This window comes from Camelina sativa, chromosome 6 (assembly GCF_030686135.1).
Source record: "Camelina sativa cultivar CO46 ecotype springtype chromosome 6, ASM3068613v1".
NCBI classification, from domain to species: Eukaryota; Viridiplantae; Streptophyta; class Magnoliopsida; order Brassicales; family Brassicaceae; genus Camelina; species Camelina sativa.
In genome coordinates this window covers 13,190,825-13,210,146 of record NC_141885.1, presented here as the reverse complement: position 1 = coordinate 13,210,146, position 19,322 = coordinate 13,190,825, and the positions used below count along the sequence as shown (strand labels likewise).

The 19,322-nt window shown below is 32.4% G+C and overlaps 1 protein-coding gene and 1 pseudogene across 1 annotated transcript; one reads left to right on the top strand and one right to left on the bottom strand.

Moving 5' to 3' along the window:
• Positions 1-8,216: 8,216 nt before the first annotated feature.
• Positions 8,217-8,795, bottom strand: LOC104790749 (defensin-like protein 206). The gene is made up of 2 exons (XM_010516530.3): positions 8,675-8,795; positions 8,217-8,581 (listed from the first exon to the last, which is right to left on the bottom strand). The coding sequence occupies exons 1-2, from the start codon at positions 8,739-8,741 to the stop codon at positions 8,388-8,390; spliced, it is 261 nt and encodes an 86-aa protein (XP_010514832.1). The 5' UTR covers positions 8,742-8,795; the 3' UTR covers positions 8,217-8,387.
• Positions 8,796-17,735: 8,940 nt separating this feature from the next.
• Positions 17,736-18,951, top strand: LOC104698859 (putative F-box protein At5g15660 pseudogene; annotated as a pseudogene).
• The last annotated feature ends 371 nt before the right edge of the window (positions 18,952-19,322 follow it).

Below are 19,322 nucleotides of genomic sequence, written 5' to 3'. Positions count from 1 at the left end.
AATCGATTGTTGTAAAGATTATGGTTGTGTGGCGAAAAGGAGCTTGAAAGGAGGTTCTGGTCGTGGTTTATGGGTTGGTGTTTTTTCGACGCTATGATGATGTCGGTCGATACAAACACCCACATATGGACTCAATGGACTGGTTCAAGATGACTGTTTTGGGGCAATGTTAGGAGGATAAAACAGAGTCCAATTTAACTGAAATTTGGTGGGAAGCTTCGGGGTGGTATAGGCTTCATATCCAACGGTAGATTTGTGGAATGAACGGTTAGTTTATGAATTAATTGGATATTAATAAAAGTTTATAATATTACTAGATAAGGACCCGCCCGATGTGCGGGTTTAAATTTTGTAAATAAAATTAAATTTGAAGAAAACTATAATAAAATTTATTGTACATTATTTATAAAATTTTTTCTGCTATAATACAATGATTTATATTGATAGACAAATCTTTTATGTATTTTACCATTAAAAGTGTATTTTTTATACCTAGGTATACTGTATGTTACAAATATATTATTTACTACCACCTAAAAAATGTCTATATGAACAAATTAAGCCATTATTATATGTCTCTTTACTTTCACTTTTGCATAGTTTTTTTAATCACTAAAATATTTATGGCTTAAAAAATATTTTAAATAAAAAAAAATAAATTACATCACAATAGTATATGACTAACCATGGAGAGAACCTCGGTTCTGCCCTCTTCCCTTATGGAGAGAATCTTGCGTCCAACCTCCTCCACCATGGAGAGAACCTTTACTCCGTCTTCCTCCCTTGCAGAAATAACCTTGCGTCTAACCTTCCCCACCTTCCTCCCTTGGAGAGATAACCTTGCATCAAACCTCCTCCACTATAGAGAGAACCTCGGCTCTGCCCTCCTCCTGTGTTGAGAGAACCTATTCACGTCTTTTAGCTATCTCAAAGTGGCTTGCTCCAGCAACCAATGAAACAAAAGACCATTTTCTAACGTCACAAAATCTTTTGATAGTAACTAATGTTAAATTTCTTAATGTATTTCATGGAAGTTTGTTTGACACACCATGATGTAGCCTCTGTCTCCAAGCTCCTATGGATCTATCAACAAAGATTTATAAATTTCCAATCTACCTATGTTTGTTGTAGGCTTGTAATTTATAATTATGGGTAGATGTAAGCTCCTATGGATCTATCAACAAATATTTATAAATTTTCAATCTACCCATGTTTAATTAGATTGTTGACCTTCTCCTCTATATCTCTTTTTGAGATTGAACGAATAGTAACAATTATGTTTGCACAAAAAAAAAAGGTCTATGACCAACCAATCAAGGTTGAAAAATTAGAAAAAAATTAATTTGACATAATTAATGAAATAATAGAAAATTATAAGCACGGTAATATATGAATCTCAAGTAATTCAAAGATGAAAATATAAATTAAATAAAACAATCTAAAACTACTACAATAAATTTTAAAATACAGTATTAGAAAAAGAAGATGCATATATTAATCTTCTATTTTTTTGGGTCAACATATTAATATTATCTACTCCAAACTGAAAAAGTAGAAAGTATATGTTAGTTTAAAAAAATAAAGAAAATTTGTCTTCCCATTAAAATTTTTTTGACCAATAGAACAAAGGTGAAAACAATATTTTTGAATAAATTATTTTGTTAGATGAATAAGATTACAATTAACTTACGCATCGTTTTACCAAACTTGAAAACTGTGATTTTTGATCATTAAAATTGGTACGTGTCACTATCTAATGAGTTACTAACTTAGATATGTGATTTCTGATCGTTAAAACTGATACGGGTCACGATCTGATGAGTTACTAACTTGAATATTTAATCGTTAAAACTGACACGTGTCACGATCTGGAGAGTTTTTAACTTTGATCTATGATCGTTAAAACTGATACATGTAACGATGAAATTCTCATTTACTATTCTTAAACATCATTAATATTTGAAATATCAAATAAAACAGATTTAAATAATATTATGTTTTTACTATATTACGAGGTAGTTAACACTTTTATATATAGATGCGTGTACGATAGATATAACATTTATTACAAATATACTCTCAGCGAGTTAGGAGTGTCGCCATGATTGTTGCCTTGTAGCTGAAACCCTAAAGTTAATTAATGAACTAATGAAGGAAAATCGTTCTCATTGTGGGATTAAAGAATTGCCAAGATTCCTACTTACACACAACGATAAATATTCAAATTTATGAATAAGAAGATCAATTATCGTATTTTAATAGTTTATCAAACTATCAAGATGCATATTTAGAAATTAAAATTTTTAAAATGTTTTAACTGTTTTAAGAAATGTTATAAAATATTTTATATCATTATAGTTTGAAGATACAACATAACAATTGTTTTATAGATATGAAATGTAAGTGAAACATATTTTACTATATTAGCATATATATATATATGTAAATTTATATGATTATTAATCCAACGGTACATATTATACCATTGAAATCCTCATTTACTATTTTTAAACATCATTAATGTTTGAAATATCAAATTAAAAACAGATTTAAATAATATTATGTATCTATTATATTACGGGGTAATTCCTAATTTACACTTATATATGCATGTAAGAAAAATGAACATAAAAAACAATGTATACAGAGATGAACATAAAAATTATAAGCACGGTAATATATGAATCTCAAGTAATTCAAAGATGAAAATATAAATTAAATAAAACAATCTAAAACTACTACAATAAATTTTAAAATACAGTATTAGAAAAAGAAGATGCATATATTAATCTTCCATTTTTTTTTGGTCAACATATTAATATTACCTATTCCAAACTGGAAAAGTAGAAAGTATATTTTAGTTAAAAAAAATAAAGAAAATTTGTCTTCCCATTAAAATTTTTTTTGACCAATAGAACAAAGGTGAAAACAATATTTTTGAATAAATTATTTTGTTAGATGAATAATATGAGATGATCTATATTTAAACTTGAAAACTGTGATTTTCGATCGTTAAAATTAGCACGTGTAACGATGAAATTCTCATTTACTATTCTTAAACATCATTAATATTTGAAATATCAAATAAAACAGATTTAAATAATATTATGTTTTTACTATATTACGGGGTAGTTAACACTTTTATATATAGATGCGTGTACGATAGATATAACATTTATTACAAATATACTCTCGGCGAGTTAGGAGTGTCGACATTTATTACAAACCTCTATAACATTTATTACAAACCTCTATAAATTAATAATGTTAGGACCAAAACATTTTATTAATTTATAGTGATATTAAATTATCTATAAATTAATAATTATTATTTTATAGTATAAATTAATAATTATTAATTTATAGGTATATTTTTAATTTTTTAATTTTAAAAAAATTATGAATTGAGATATTTTTTGCAAAATAAGATTAGAATTTTCGATGTTGTAAATCTTATGGTATCAGAATTGAATTTGAAATAATTAAAAACTATTATTGACAAAGAATTACAAATATTAAGACAAATTCACTTATACAAATGACATAAATATTCAAATTTATGAATAAGAAGATCAATTATCGTATTTTAATAGTTTATCAAACTATCAAGATGCATATTTAGAAATTAAATTTTTTAAAATGTTTTAGCTGTTTTATGAAATGTTATAGAATATTTTATATCATTATAGTTTGAAGATACAACATAACAATTGTTTTATAGATATGAAATATAAGAGAAACATATTTTACTATATTAGTATATATATATATATATATATTTACATGATAATTAATTTATGATATTATTAATCCAACAGTACATATTATACCATTGAAATCCTCATTTACTATTTTTAAACATCATTAATGTTTGAAATATCAAATTAAAAACAGATTTAAATAATATTATGTATCTATTATATTACGGAGTAATTCCTAATTTACACTTATATAGGCATGTAAGAAAGATATATCATATATTACAATTATACTCTCAGCGAGTTAGGAGTGTCGCCATGATTGTTGCCTTGTAGCTGAAACCCTAAAGTTAATTAATGAACTAATGAAGGAAAATTGTTCTCATTGTTGGATTAAAGAATTGCCAAGATTCCTACTTACTCACAACGATATCAATTTTAAACAATAGTTATTTCAAACTAAAGAAAAATGAACATAAAAAACAATGTATACAGAGATGACCGTGCATAATTGATTTAAGTTGATTTTTTAAAGACAAGTGCATGATTAAAAAAAGAGGATAACAAAGACGGCCGTGCATAATTGTGGCGACATTATGAACTTGGGAAAATCAGAAAGAAGAGAGAAGTGATTAAACAAATATAACAAAGTTGAAATATTTTGACTATAAATAAATGACCACACCTAGGAAAAATCACACGTGCAGCTGACAAAAATAAAAATAAAATAAAAATAAAAATGTGAGATGTATTACTACGTGTACAATATTTGTGTTCACACTTAATGTTCACACATAATTATAACAAGTATAATAGTTGTCCGCAATTGCAAATAGTTCTACTTTTAAGGTATTTCCATTTAATTAGTTTTACCTACTCTTAAAATTATATTTTTTAGTTTTACTATTGATTAAAGTCTATTAACATATAATTATGAGTTTGTTATGCTTTCATATGTTTAAAACCTACAATTGTATAACTTTGTCATCCTAACTTGGTTATTATTTACAAAGTGACTTTAAAAGTGTAAGGAAACACTTGTTTAGGTTCTTTCATAACAACCCAAAATTCATATATTTTTAAAAGTTTCATTCTTAGTAAACATTTAAACATTACTTTTAACGTTTACTAATACACACATTCTTATATTTTCTTTAAAAACTATTTTATGGATGTTTAATTTTTGATACTAGTTTTACCATTTTTATATTAGTTAAGCATGTTTTACTCTGTTATGACATAATAAATATACACATCAAGTGAAAGAAAAATTAAACATTACTAAATTTTAAAATCTAAGCTTATTGCATATCCTTGTATATAACATCAACAAAGTTATGTCAGTCACATATGTCTTTAACATTATACTATACATGCGACTTTCACACTTAAAATTCATGTTGAAGTTCTCTCTCATTGTATCCTGCCAAAACAATTCCAAAAAAGACTTAATTATTAGTACTACTAATTTGATTGGTTGTACTACATTAATCAGTAATATACCAATTTTACTAGTTATACTATATTTACTAGTATTACCAGTTTTACCCAGTCACGATAATTGAAAATCGAATGGTTTGGTATTCCAATCTCTACATTTCACTGCGATTCAACAGTAAAATTCATTTCTTATCAACTAAATAGCTCAATCGACCCATAACCCATAGTAAAACACCCAATTTGCTAAGTATCTCAAGAAAAATCTAATATGTATTTTCAAAATTCAAAACCTAATCTTACTCAATCAAGAATTTATTCTTATGTTGAAGAACACAGCTATATTTTGAAGGAACACTTGAACCCGAAAAAGATGAAAAACAGCAGGGATGGAGAGCTCCAACGAAAAAACAGCGGCAGTGGAGAGATCCGGCGAAGGATGACGGTGAATGAGGAAAGAGAAAAGATCGTGATTGATTTTTTTTTTAGAAATTAAAATTAAAACAAAAAAGAAAAAGAAAGGAAGGGTAGTTTCGTCTGAACATATTTCATTAAATGAGAAAGGGGTATGAAGAATAGAAAGGGAGATAAGAGATTTCTAAAAAATTTTAAGGGACTTACGAGATGATTACTCATGATGGTTTACGTAACCCTAGTCTTGTGTATTATAATTTTAATGTTGTGTGTATATAAACGATGATATGAGCATGAATAAAGAGGCAAGTTAGTTTGGTATTCAATTCTACATTGTATCAGAGCTTAAAATCCAAATTTCTAAACACTTTTTTCTAAAAATCATTCTTCTTTCTTGTTTCAAGTTGTCGCTTTTGATCAATAGTTTTGATCCTTGTTTCTCTAGTTGAGAATTTTTTGGTGTTTAACGATGTCTGCTGAAGAATCTAAAACAGCTGCTTCGGCTCTTGTCTCGAAACCAACGGTGGCGGTGTCACCCTATCTGTTGTCCAGCTCCGACAATCTGGGCACAGCTATCTCCTCTGTTATTTTGGATGGAGATAACTACAACGAGTGGTCTGAAGAGATGCTCAACCTTCTTCAGGCAAAACGAAAGATTGGGTTCATCAACTGAGCGATTGCATAGCCTCCTCTCGGTGATCCTGACTATGAAAACTGGAAAAGCGTTAACTCAATGATTGTCGGCTGGATTCGTTCGTCGATTGCGGCAAAAGTTAAGTCCACTGTCGTTGGCAATGAAGTTCGTGTTCATCAGATTAAGGCTCAACCTGCCTCGTGTCGGCAAGATGGGCAGAGTGTCTTGGATTATTACGGTAAACTGTGTAATTTGTGGGATGAGTTGCGTAATCTCCGTTGGCAATCAGAGTTCAGATGAAGGAGTTATTCATTTTACAAATCAGGTGAACTCATGGCTAAGCGATTTGGACCTACGAGCATTAAACGGAGGATTCCAACCAAGTCAGAAGGATTTAAGCTATGAAGCCAACTGTTCTAGAAACTTGATTCATTTCCAAACTATGGAGAATTGGGATCACATTGAGATGAGTCCATGTGTGAATGATATGGATATTTCAAGTCAGTGGATATCTCTCAGTCCCAATTTCACGTCTGAGTCAAAGATCGTATTACACATACCCACTCAGCAACAATTGAGACACAAAACTACTTGGAGGATGTCAATAGATCTCTTATGTTTCCAATAAGCTCAGAAACAGAAGATTTGGCCCAAGGAATACAAGGATACACTTCATTTGCCAAAGGAGGCCACTCTAATTCTTCACATGAAGAGTTTTGGGTCCAATTGGTTTAGGTGCTTCCAGAATTATGTTTGGCAACCATGAGGTGTTTCTACTAAGCCCAAGGAGAAGAAATGATACAGCCCATGTTGTTTCTCAGCAACAAGTTGGATCAAAGAAGTCAAAGAGAGAAAAGATCAATGAAACACATAATCGGTCAATTCAAGAGCTTATGGCCAAAGAAAACATGGGAAAATAGTGGGATGATATCTATCAAGTCCAGTCCACTTTGAGCCAAAACAAGCCCAAAAGCCCAAAATAACCACTTTCTTTTGTAGTCAAAGAGGAGTGACGAAAATGGAGTTCAACTCACCTTAGGAAGGACACCTTGGAAGGCAAACTTCAAGAGTCGGGTCTTCATTCAACTTAATATCTTTAATGTCTTTTTAGTTTCAAGAAATACTTGGCTTTGTGACCAAGTTTTCTATCTCTTTATAACACATGTAATCTCATTTGAGAAATCAATCAATCAAGAAATCTTTTATCTTTTATTTGAGAGTGGTAAACTCCTTTGAGAGTGGTAAAATCCTTTTTTCCTTTTGGAACTTGTTCTTTCTCCTTGGTGGGTTACATCAAAGAGTTCTCCTTGGTGGGTTACATCAAAGAGTTCTCCTTGGTGGGTTACATCAAAGAGTTTTTGGTATATCAAGTGATTCCACAGCACTTGATGTTGTCATTCCTTAGCTGAGGGTTGAAGAGTCGTTATAAGAGAGTCTAGAGCACAAAATTTTTCGGGATTCGTCTCACGCCTTGTCATCTGTCTCCGCAAAGCTTCTATCTAAAGTTCCACCGCCTTGCTTTGTTTGGTTTGTTTTAAGAGAGTTTGGGGCATAAGGATTTTCGAGTTTATCGCACGCCTTATCATCCAGCTTCGCAAGCCTTCGAAGTTCTAGGATTAGCAGTCTACCTACATTAGAGCGTCGATTACTTGGGAGAATCACATCAGAACTGTATTGTGGAATGTTTGTTTGTCTAAGTATATATGCTGCAGGTAATCAATCATCATAATAGGATTGGATGAAATATTTTATAATAATTATGTATGTGAAGAAAAGAAATGGAAAATTTAACTACAATAAATGATGGTTTTCGATACAAATGTTTGGCGTAGCACGATTGTTTCAAAAGACCCAAAAAACAAAAAAGAGAGAAAAAAAAAATCCTAATTAACAACATATAAAGGATGTGTGAGTTTTAACTTCAGATTACGTGAATTAAATAAAAAAAACTGTTCTTATATACTGTCCAAGTTTGTACCGGATTACGTGAATTTCTTGAGACAAAAACGTGAAATGTAGGCGGGAAAGAAATGAGGAACATAAACAAACCAAATTTAATATTGAGAATAAAACAAGAGTACACACAACATCAATTCTGCAGTTAGGGACAAGTAGTGATAAACTTTTCCCTTCATGCTTTATTTGGAAACAAAAGAAACTTGTACATTAACGTAAACACACATTAAGACCAACGAAAACAGCAGTCACTCTTTTTTTGTTCTTTGGTAGCAATGGCAGTGGTTCTCGCTTCCCTCAACAACCCCTTTACATACATGTTGACCCTTGTATGTGCTTCTGCAACATTTAGTGCAATCAACGTTCGTACCAGGGAACGGGTCTGGGCCGCACTCGTCTAAGAACGTGAAGCATGCAGGTGCAGCATCGCTCTTCAGGATTTCTGCATGTTGAAAAATCATCATGATCGTCATTACAAGATAATTATAATAATAAAAAGTTGTAAAGAATAGCAGAGAACATCCAAAATTATTACCAGTGGTAGCCATGATAAAGACAACCAAGAGAACGGTGAAACAAACTGAGTTAATGTTCTTTGCCATTTCTTTTTGTTTTGCTTTGCTTTTTCTTAAACTTTAATGTTGGTGAGATATTCCATATGTCTGCTGATATCTATTTATAGTTCAAATTTGTAACTTTGTTATAATTTTTTAATCTTACCTTTTAGATTTTCCTAAGTACATAATGTCGCCATAATTTGTTATTATACAAAAAAAAACAATGCACTTGACTTAGAGATAATTTAACCAAAAGGAAGCTCGTAGCTGTCTTCGTCGTCGTTGTAACCACGATTATACATATGTACTATATATGACTAATTATATTCACATATTCAAACTAAGCTATTATTACAAAGAAAGGTTTGATATATTTGTACCAATAATATACAGAAGAACAAATTTTTGGGAGACACGGGGTTTTAAGAAAAATAACGCTTTATTTATAATCTTATATCTTACATAGGCATGAAAATCTATACTGGTTGGCCTAACGTCCTTCGCTACCCCTAAGGTCTCCCACTAAGGTTACCTGCAAAAGGGAGTGAGGGATGAGCGCTAATCGCTCATCGTTCAGTGAATTCGGGCTCCTCTAAACATGTAATCAATCCCATCCCCAAAAACCCAAAATAACAATCAACATGTAGCAAGCAATGCAAACAACAAACAAAGTATACTTCACTGAGTATACACACAATATATTAAATGTGCATGCAATAATCTACTCATTCAATCCACCTAGGGCCCTGTGTATTGACCTTCCCTTCCCATCATTTGTGGACACCTATAAAAGCAGCCACAAAGGCTGAACAAGTATAGAACATCACTATGTTCCGAGTTCCAGGATCCCATAACCCACAGGTCCCATGATCGAAACCTGGCTCTGATACCATTCTTGTAACACCCCCGAACCGTTCTAGGAATAAGAACGAATTGGACGTGTTACTTGTGATGCCCGTAGATGATTCAATCGAGGTTATTAGAACGAATCCAATACCTTAATCAGTCCATCTGTGGGTATCATTCCTTTCGAACACGGCCAAAGACTTTTCAACCCGTACCATCTCCGCAAGTTGTGTTAATCCAGACAAGACTAATATCGAGTGGAACACAAGGTTTTTAATTAAAAAAAATCTCATTTTATTAATCTTCAAAACATCTTAAAATACATATGTGTTTGGTGCCAAGGCCTAATGCCCAAATCGAGTCATACAATAAATATTCCAAATATTTCTTTACAAAGGCAACAAACTCTACATCGGTGTCTAGCGTCCGTGCTTTCCCAAAAGTTTTCCCAACTACGGTTACCTGAAAAACAAAAGTAGAATCTTGAGTCCGGAAGCTAATAATCAACAACCCCAAACTCAATCCCCCAAACAACAATCAAACACACAACACACAATCAAGCTTAACAAGCAATCATACTCAATACAGAGTATCCACAGCGGAAGCTAACTAACACAAACAAAATGGCACCACAGCCATCACACTACGCACTACAAAACCTAAAGGCCTTTACTACTAATAATGCGATTCTGATTTCTCACAAGACAATATCTTTCGACCCTTAGCCACAAAGGCTAGAAGGATCACATCCCTTCCCAAAAACCGTGTACAAGGGACCTATTCCCTTTAGGCAAAATTTACTACTTCGTCAAATAGTGCCCGGTGGTAGCGAACCGCTTCGAGCCGCTGGGACAATCACGATCTCGCCACACACTAGTCATAGAAATGACTAACACCACACTACGTAATATGAGCCTAACATAATGTTAGTACTTCTCGAAAAAGATCTACTAACACACAAGTCAATCAAGCAACAACAAGATTAATTAACAACAATCAATCAATAAATCAATCAAACAATCAAACAATCAAACATACTTTCATAATAAAATTATTCAAAAACCAATAACAACACACACAAAGCTAGCTTATCATGCCAACCATTACCAATTAATGGCCATGAATAAACAAGCAGCATAACGGCTATACCAAAGATAGCCTAACCTCGTAAATATTTAGAATATTTTTCTACGTTTCTGGTTCGGTCCGAAGCTTATGGTGGTAACTTAGGCTACATCGCCATGCCGCACACGACCATAGGTTGCGAGCCCGTCATATCCGAGTCTTCCTACCGTTCGTATGTAGGGATTACGTACCCACTATTCACACACTACTAGCGTATGACCTTTGGAAAGCACCATGTACGCTACTACACTACTATGCACATTCTAGTTCATGCAACAATAGTGTCTAACATGCAGGCAATCAATAATATAACGATCGGACGACATAACGGCAATGCGACTTAACGTCCAACATCACGGCTAAACCATCGTGACGCTATATCAACAAACAATCACACAACAATGCAAGCATAACAACAATACAACAATTCAATAATTATAATATTATACCAAATATAATTACCTAACCTCAATCAAATCTAACTTATAACAAATAAATGAATAGATTTACAAGTAGCCTATTGCATAAGTAAATCCCTATTCAGTTCTAGTTCACATCAAACAACTAAACTAGCAAGCTGGTTAACATGCGTTCTTTGAACAACATGCAACCACATGCAACACACATAACCTGAACTCACCTTGGCCTCATGTCGAGAGAATGACATTTATACCCTTGAGGTGGCGGCAATGCATGTTCGGCGGCGACATATATCCGGGCACCAATCACCCTCCGGGCGGCGCCACATGGCGGATAAGCTTGGTCGAGCTTATCTCCTTTCGTTCACGTTTATCCACTTTTGTTCTTATCAATTGGGGTTGATTGAGCTGCCTGCCTACTAGCTAATGGACGCAGAAGGCATGGTACGTTAGCGATCGCGTCCAGGCACTGGCCACAAACTTCACCACCGTACCAAATCCGATTTCTCTGTTTGTTCCCAGTTTTTCTTCGAACAACAGGTCTATATTCATCTAAGAATTCTTTTGTTCAGCTCCAAAAATTAATTCCTTCGCCTTGATTGAATTTCCTTTGATAGTCATCCTTCGCCATCTCGCGGGAATTTTAGGCCACGAGGAAGGGAATTACACCACCTATGTTTCGAATGTACACATATCTTTTCGGTCAAAGATCTTGGGAGAACACCACAGTTAAGAATGGGTGATCTTCCAGGAAGTGATTGTCAGAACTGTGCGAGTGAGGACAAAAGACATGGAAAGATCATGCGGTGATTTGTAGGGACGGTAAACAATTCTTTAAACCCCTACAGATGTAGCAAACCGATCATCATATATGGATGGCCTCATGGGCCTATTGTGTGGACGTGGGGCCCATTAAGCAAGGTGGGTTTATGGGTCAGAAATGGACATGGGGCCCACTAAGCAAGGTGATGGTTGGGACGTTACAAGTGGTATCAGAGCCGAATCCAGATGAGTTTGGAGCCAAGTGGGCTCATATCGTCGGGGGTGACGATCTTGGTGCTCAATGAGGACAATGCGATCTGTTAGTGGGGTGAATTGGACACCATTGTTTATAGAGAGGTTTAAAAGAATTGATCTCGACACCTATGTCTACAAAGTACACTTATATTTTCGGTCAACCTCCGGAGAGAACACCACCTATGCTGGAGTAGTCTCATGATGGGTGACTTTCCGAGAAGTGACTATCGGAGTTGTGTGAGTGAGGACAAAACACAGGAAAAGATCATATGGTGATTTGTAGGGACGGTAAAAAGTCTTTAAAACTTCCCTGACGTAGCAAACTGGCCGTCAGATATGGATGGACCCACGAGCCTAGTGAGAAGACGTGAGGCCCATTAAGGAAGGTGGGCCCATAAACTGGGAATGGACATGGAATGCACTAAGCGGTAACGGCCGTGGTATTACATTTAGAAGTTCATAACTAATTTTCAACAACCTATTGGTTAAACTATAGTCATAATTATAACGATTAATATTATCGTAGCATATTTGTCACTAATTGTGACAAATTTTGGTCATTATTTTTTTCTGTCATAATATGTTGATGAAAATAGTATGAATTTGTGACAAAATTTTATTTCATAATATCGTATATAAAATGTCACAAATTTGTGAAGAAAGTTTTATGTTTCGAAAATAAATGTCAATAATTTTTTTTTTTTTGTAGTGTAATAAGAGAGAGAAAATGATTTTTAATTTGAAAACTAATAATTATTTTTAAAACTATTTTTAGTTTTGGATTTAATTTATATCATAAATGATCTTAAGACCAATGACATTTGACATAAACCTTTTTCCCTATGACGAGAGATATTTGAATTGATATTAATAATAGTTTATAATATCATTAATCCAATGGTTCGTATTATACGAGTTAAATCCTCATTTACTATTTTTTAACATCATTAATATTAGTCGTGTCACAAGTGGTCGGGTCATCCGGTTTGTTCTCTAGTTGTTGTGCGGTTTAGCGTGGTTTGGAGGAACCCTAAGCCTCTTATGTAAAAGGAGAACGTCCTCTTCGTGTTAAGGATTCTTTCCTGAGCCGTCTCATCCCCTAGGAGAAGAGAAGAGAGCTTTGGGTTCTCTTTTGAAGGGAGGAGAAAGGGGATGGTATAGGGATAGACGGGAAAAGGGAGGAGTTCTCGGTGTGAGGGAGAAGAGAAGATTGAGAAGTGGGCTTGAGGGGGAGCAGCTCTCGTGGTTCGTCAAGGATGCTAGAGAAAGAGATCTTGTGCTTGGGAATAAGAGGAGGAAAAAGGAGATCCATCTACTTCATGGGTGTGGAGAAGGATGTGATTATTTGGTGGTAGATTGGGAGAGATAAGGAGGCTCTCTCATGGTTATTTTCCAGGTAACTTGTGTTGTTTAATTGATTATGGAATCGATTGTTGTAAAGATAATGGTTGTGTGGCGAAAAGGAGCTTGAAAGGAGGTTCTGGTCGTGGTTTATGGGTTGGTGTTTTTCGACGCCATGATGATGTCGGTCGATACAAACACCCACATATGGACTGCATGGACTAGTTCAAGATGACTGTTTTGGGGCAATGTTAGGAGGATAAAACAGAGTCCAATTTAACTGAAATTTGGTGGGAAGCTTCGGGGTGGTATAGGCTTCATATCCAACGGTAGATTTGTGGAATGAACGGTTAGTTTATGAATTAATTGGATATTAATAAAAGTTTATAATATTACTAGATAAGGACCCGTCCGATATGCGGGTTTAAATTTTATAAATAAAATTAAATTTGAAGAAAACTATAATAAAATTTATTGTACATTATTTATAAATTTTTTTCTGCTATAATACAATGATTTATATCTATAGACAAATCTTTTATGTATTTTACCATTAAAAGTGTATTTTTTACACCTAGGTATACTGTATGTTACAAATATATTATTTACTACCACCTAAAAATGTCTATATGAACAAATTAAGCCATTATTATATGTCTCTTTACTTTCACTTTAGCATAGTTTTTTTAATCACTAAAATATTTATGGCTTAAAAAATATTTTAAATAAAAAAATAAATTACATCACAATAGTATATGACTAACCATGGAGAAAACCTCGGTTCTGTCCTCTTCCCTTATGGAGAGAATCTTGCGTCCAACCTCCTCCACCATGGAGAGAGCCTTCACTCCGTCTTCCTCCCTTGCAGAGATAACCTTGCGTCTAACCTTCCTCACCTTCCTCCCTTGGGGAGATAACCTTGCATCAAACCTCCTCCACCATAGAGAGAACCTCGGCTCTGCCCTCCTCCTGTGTGGATAGAACCTATTCACGTCTTTTAGCTATCTCAAAGTGGCTTGCTCCATCAACCAATGAAACAAAAGACCATTTTCTAACGTCACAAAATCTTTTGATAGTAACTAATGTTAAATTTCTTAATGTATTTCATGGAAGTTTGTTTGACACACCATGATGTAGCCTCTGTCTCCAAGCTCCTATGGATCTATCAACAAAGATTTATAAATTTCCAATCTACCTATGTTTGTTGTAGGCTTGTAATTTATAATTATGGGTAGATGTAAGCTCCTATGGATCTATCAACAAATATTTATAAATTTTCAATCTACCCATGTTTAATTAGATTGTTGACCTTCTCCTCTATATCTCTTTTTGAGATTGAACGAATAGTAACAATTATGTTTGCACAAAAAAAAAAGGTCTATGACCAACCAATCAAGGTTGAAAAATTAGAAAAAAATTAATTTGACATAATTAATGAAATAATAGAAAATTATGTAAGCTCCTATGGATCTATGAACAAAGATTTATAAATTTTCAATCTACCTATGTTTAATTAGATTGTTGACCTTCTCCTCTATATCTCTTTTTGAGATTGCACGAATAGTAACAATTATGTTTGCACAAAAAAAAAGGTCTATGACCAGCCAATCAAGGTTGAAAAATTAGAAGAAAATTAAATTGACATAATTAATGAAATAATAGAAAATTATAAGCATGGTAATATATGAATCTCAAGTAATTCAAAGATGAAAATATAAATTAAATAAAACAATCTAAAACTACTACAATAAATTTTAAAATACAGTATTAGAAAAAGAAGATGCATATATTAATCTTCCATTTTTTTTGGGTCAACATATTAATATTACCTATTCCAAACTGAAAAAGTAGAAAGTATATTTTAGTTAAAAAAAATAAAGAAAATTTGTCTTCCCATTAAATTTTTTTTTGACCAATAGAACAAAGGTGAAAACAATATTTTTGAATAAATTATTTTGTTAGATGAATAATATGAGACGATCTATATTTAAACAGAAGTGAGTTTTTACATTTTTTAGAATGAATATTTTTTTGTATATTTTCCTTAATCCCATTTCTATTTTATGAGAAAATTTATTCCAATGAGCTCATTTATTTTTTAAAACATTTCTTGCTTCCCACTTTCTTGTAAGACGTACTATCGTTCGAAGATAAGATCACTTTCTGTTTAGTTGATCTAGTGTTATATAATCTTAGTGTGTGTTCATATTTTGTTTATGCTACCTGTCATGCAAATTATAATAAATAATAATAATACCGTGAGAAATTTGTTAATTCCAAAAATCTTAGTTATTATGCATAAGAAACTTTGTTAACATTTTAAAGTCAAAAATTGTGTAGTTGCATTATGAAAATGGGAAACGAAACAAAATTTAAAGAAACGACGACGAAAACACATGGTAATATCTATGAATATTTTAATATATTTGGTTCGATTAGACAACAAACAAATTGTCTTCGAGACTTGTCAAACAAAAAGTTAATAAAAAACAAAGAAGAAAATTTTTACCAAGAAAAACAAAGCTAGTCGAAATAATTTTGTTTGGTCAAAAATATGTCATCATTTATTTGCTTATATAGAGGGGTGTATTTACAATCTTTTTTCTTTTAGGATTAACAAAGTTTTTTTAATATAATAAGATTACAATTATTTTATGCATCGTTTTACCAAACTTGAAAACTGTGATTTTTGATCGTTAAAATTGGCACGTGTAACGATGAAATTCTCATTTACTATTCTTAAACATCATTAATATTTGAAATATCAAATAAAACAGATTTAAATAATATTATGTTTTTACTATATTACGGGGTAGTTAACACTTTTATATATAGATGCGTGTACGATAGATATAACATTTATTACAAATATACTCTCGGCGAGTTAGGAGTGTCGACATTTATTACAAACCTCTATAACATTTATTACAAACCTCTATAAATTAATAATGTTAGGACCAAAACATTTTATTAATTTATAGTGATATTAAATTATCTATAAATTAATAATTATTATTTTATAGTATCAATTAATAATTATTAATTTATAGGTATATTTTTAATTGTTTAATTTTAAAAAAATTATGAATTGAGATATTTTTTGCAAAATAAGATTAGAATTTTCGATGTTGTAAATCTTATAGTATCAGAATTGAATTTGAAATAATTAAAAACTATTATTGACAAAGAATTACAAATATTAAGACAAATTCACTTATACAAATGACATAAATATTCAAATTTATGAATAAGAAGATCAATTATCGTATTTTAATAGTTTATCAAACTATCAAGATGCATATTTAGAAATTAAAATTTTTAAAATGTTTTAGCTGTTTTATGAAATGTTATAGAATATTTTATATCATTATAGTTTGAAGATACAACATAACAATTGTTTTATAGATATGAAATATAATAGAAACATATTTTACTATATTAGTATATATATATATATATATATATATATATATATTTACATGATAATTAATTTATGATATTATTAATCCAACAGTACATATTATACCATTGAAATCCTCATTTACTATTTTTAAACATCATTAATGTTTGAAATATCAAATTAAAAACAGATTTAAATAATATTATGTATCTATTATATTACGGGGTAATTCCTAATTTACACTTATATATGCATGTAAGAAAGATATATCATATATTACAATTATACTCTCAGCGAGTTAGGAGTGTCGCCATGATTGTTGCCTTGTAGCTGAAACCTAAAGTTAATTAATGAACTAATGAAATCGTTCTCATTGTTGGATTAAAGAATTGCCAAGATTCCTACTTACTCACAACGATATCAATTTTAAACAATAGTTATTTCAAACTAAAGAAAAATAAACATAAAAAACAATGTATACAGAGATGACCTTCTTTTAAGTTGATTTTTTAAAGACAAGTGCATGATTAAAAAAAGAGGATAACAAAGACGGCCGTGCATAATTGTGGCGACATTATGAACTTGGGAAAATCAGAAAGAAGAGAGAAGTGATTAAACAAATATAACAAAGTTGAAAAATTTTGACTATAAATAGATGACCACACCTAGGAATTTAAACCATCAAAGTTTGAAGTTAATGCAAAAGAAAATTTTGACTATAAATAGATGACCACACCTAGGATCCATTTAGTATCCAGCAGGGTAGGTAAATAAAAACCTTTTAACTTAGTCTCCCATATTTATATAGTTTTACTACGCAGCTAAAATAACAGAGCAAAGCAAAGGATAGACAGAAAAAATCTAGGGTTTCGAAAACAAAAGCGATCGATCATGAGAAGAAGATACAGCAAAAAGACCAAAACCGTGAACAAACACATCATACAGACGTCGGAAGAAAGAGCAAACTTTGACCAGCTCCCTCATGACCTAGTGATCGATATTTTTGGGAGATTGCCCCAGAAATCTCGGGCTAGGTTTCTCACAGTATCCAAGTTATGGGCAATAACTATACGCAGTCCAGATTTCATCAGATCTTACCCGCGTGGATCTTCGTGGCAACCTCGTACTATAATAGCTTCTGACCTCACTTCATACGGATCCAAAGGGGTTGAGGGAAATTTGCACTTCTTCAAGCGGCCGTCATCATCATCGCCAAAGTCTTTTATATCATGTCTGACCTGTCCGGTCAAGTATCATCAGCACATGGAGTGCAATTATCATCATGTTAATGGACTGATAAGCGTTGGATATGGTCAAGAGCAAATCGTATTTAACCCCATCACTGGTAAATCCATAACTTTACCACGTGCCAGAACAAGGAGAAAGCTGGTAAAAAGTTTCTTCGGGTATGACCGTGTTAGTGATCAATTCAAAGTTGTGTGCATGACAGAAAAAAATGTATGGCCGTCATGAAGAACCATCATCGGAACATCAAGTGTTGACGTTTACATTGGGAGCTGAATCATCAGCTGATGTAAAGAAATCATGGCAAATGATAAACTGTAGTATTCCTCACCGTCCTTGCTCTAACGGTGTGTGCATAAATGGTGTTGTGTATTATGTTGCTAGAACAGGGGCAGAAATGTCGCATATGAGGTTGATGAGGTTTGCTCTGAGGCCTGGTGACAGTTTGGATCATTTTACTAGTTTACCTGAAGAGATTGAAACTTCAAGAATATGTGATCTCTTTTTGATAAAATACGAGGGGAAAGTAGCCATACCAACCAATACTTCATTCTATACATATTATGTGTGGGTTATGAATCAGGAAGGTGGGAAACATGAATGGTTGAAGAATTTAACTTTCAGTATTGAACATTGGAAGAAATTATTCGACTATTTATACGTGAGAGGCGCTACTCATACGGCTGAGATTATTTTAGCACCAACGCACTATAGTTATGCGTTTTATATCTTCCATTACAATCCCGACAAGAAAAGTTTTAGAAAGATTGGTATTCAAGTATCGCCACGCTATAGGGTTAAGTTTCATCATAAAGAAGCATATGTTTTTTCGGATTACGTTGACAGTGTTAGGTTGTTGTAGGAGAGATAGTTGAAAGGGTCTTTGATACCCATAATTTATTTTTCTTTTTTTACTCTCGTCGATTAATTACATAGTAATTATTATTATTAATTATGTTAAGTACAAAGCTAATCATTGCTCCCCCCCCCCCCCCCCCCTCCCCCTTTCAAATGTAATATAATCTCATGTTCTCTGAACTTTTATTCCAATCATGATATATAATAAGCTCGTTTTGTATTTGTGTTCGTCAATCCTAACATTCGAAAACCGATTATTAGATATATCCTCGAGAATGAGTTTTCTTATATAAAAGGCCAGCATTGCTTCTTTCAAACACAGTTTTAAATAAGAATTACTTAAAGAGACTTCTTTTTTTGTACCCTGTATTATAA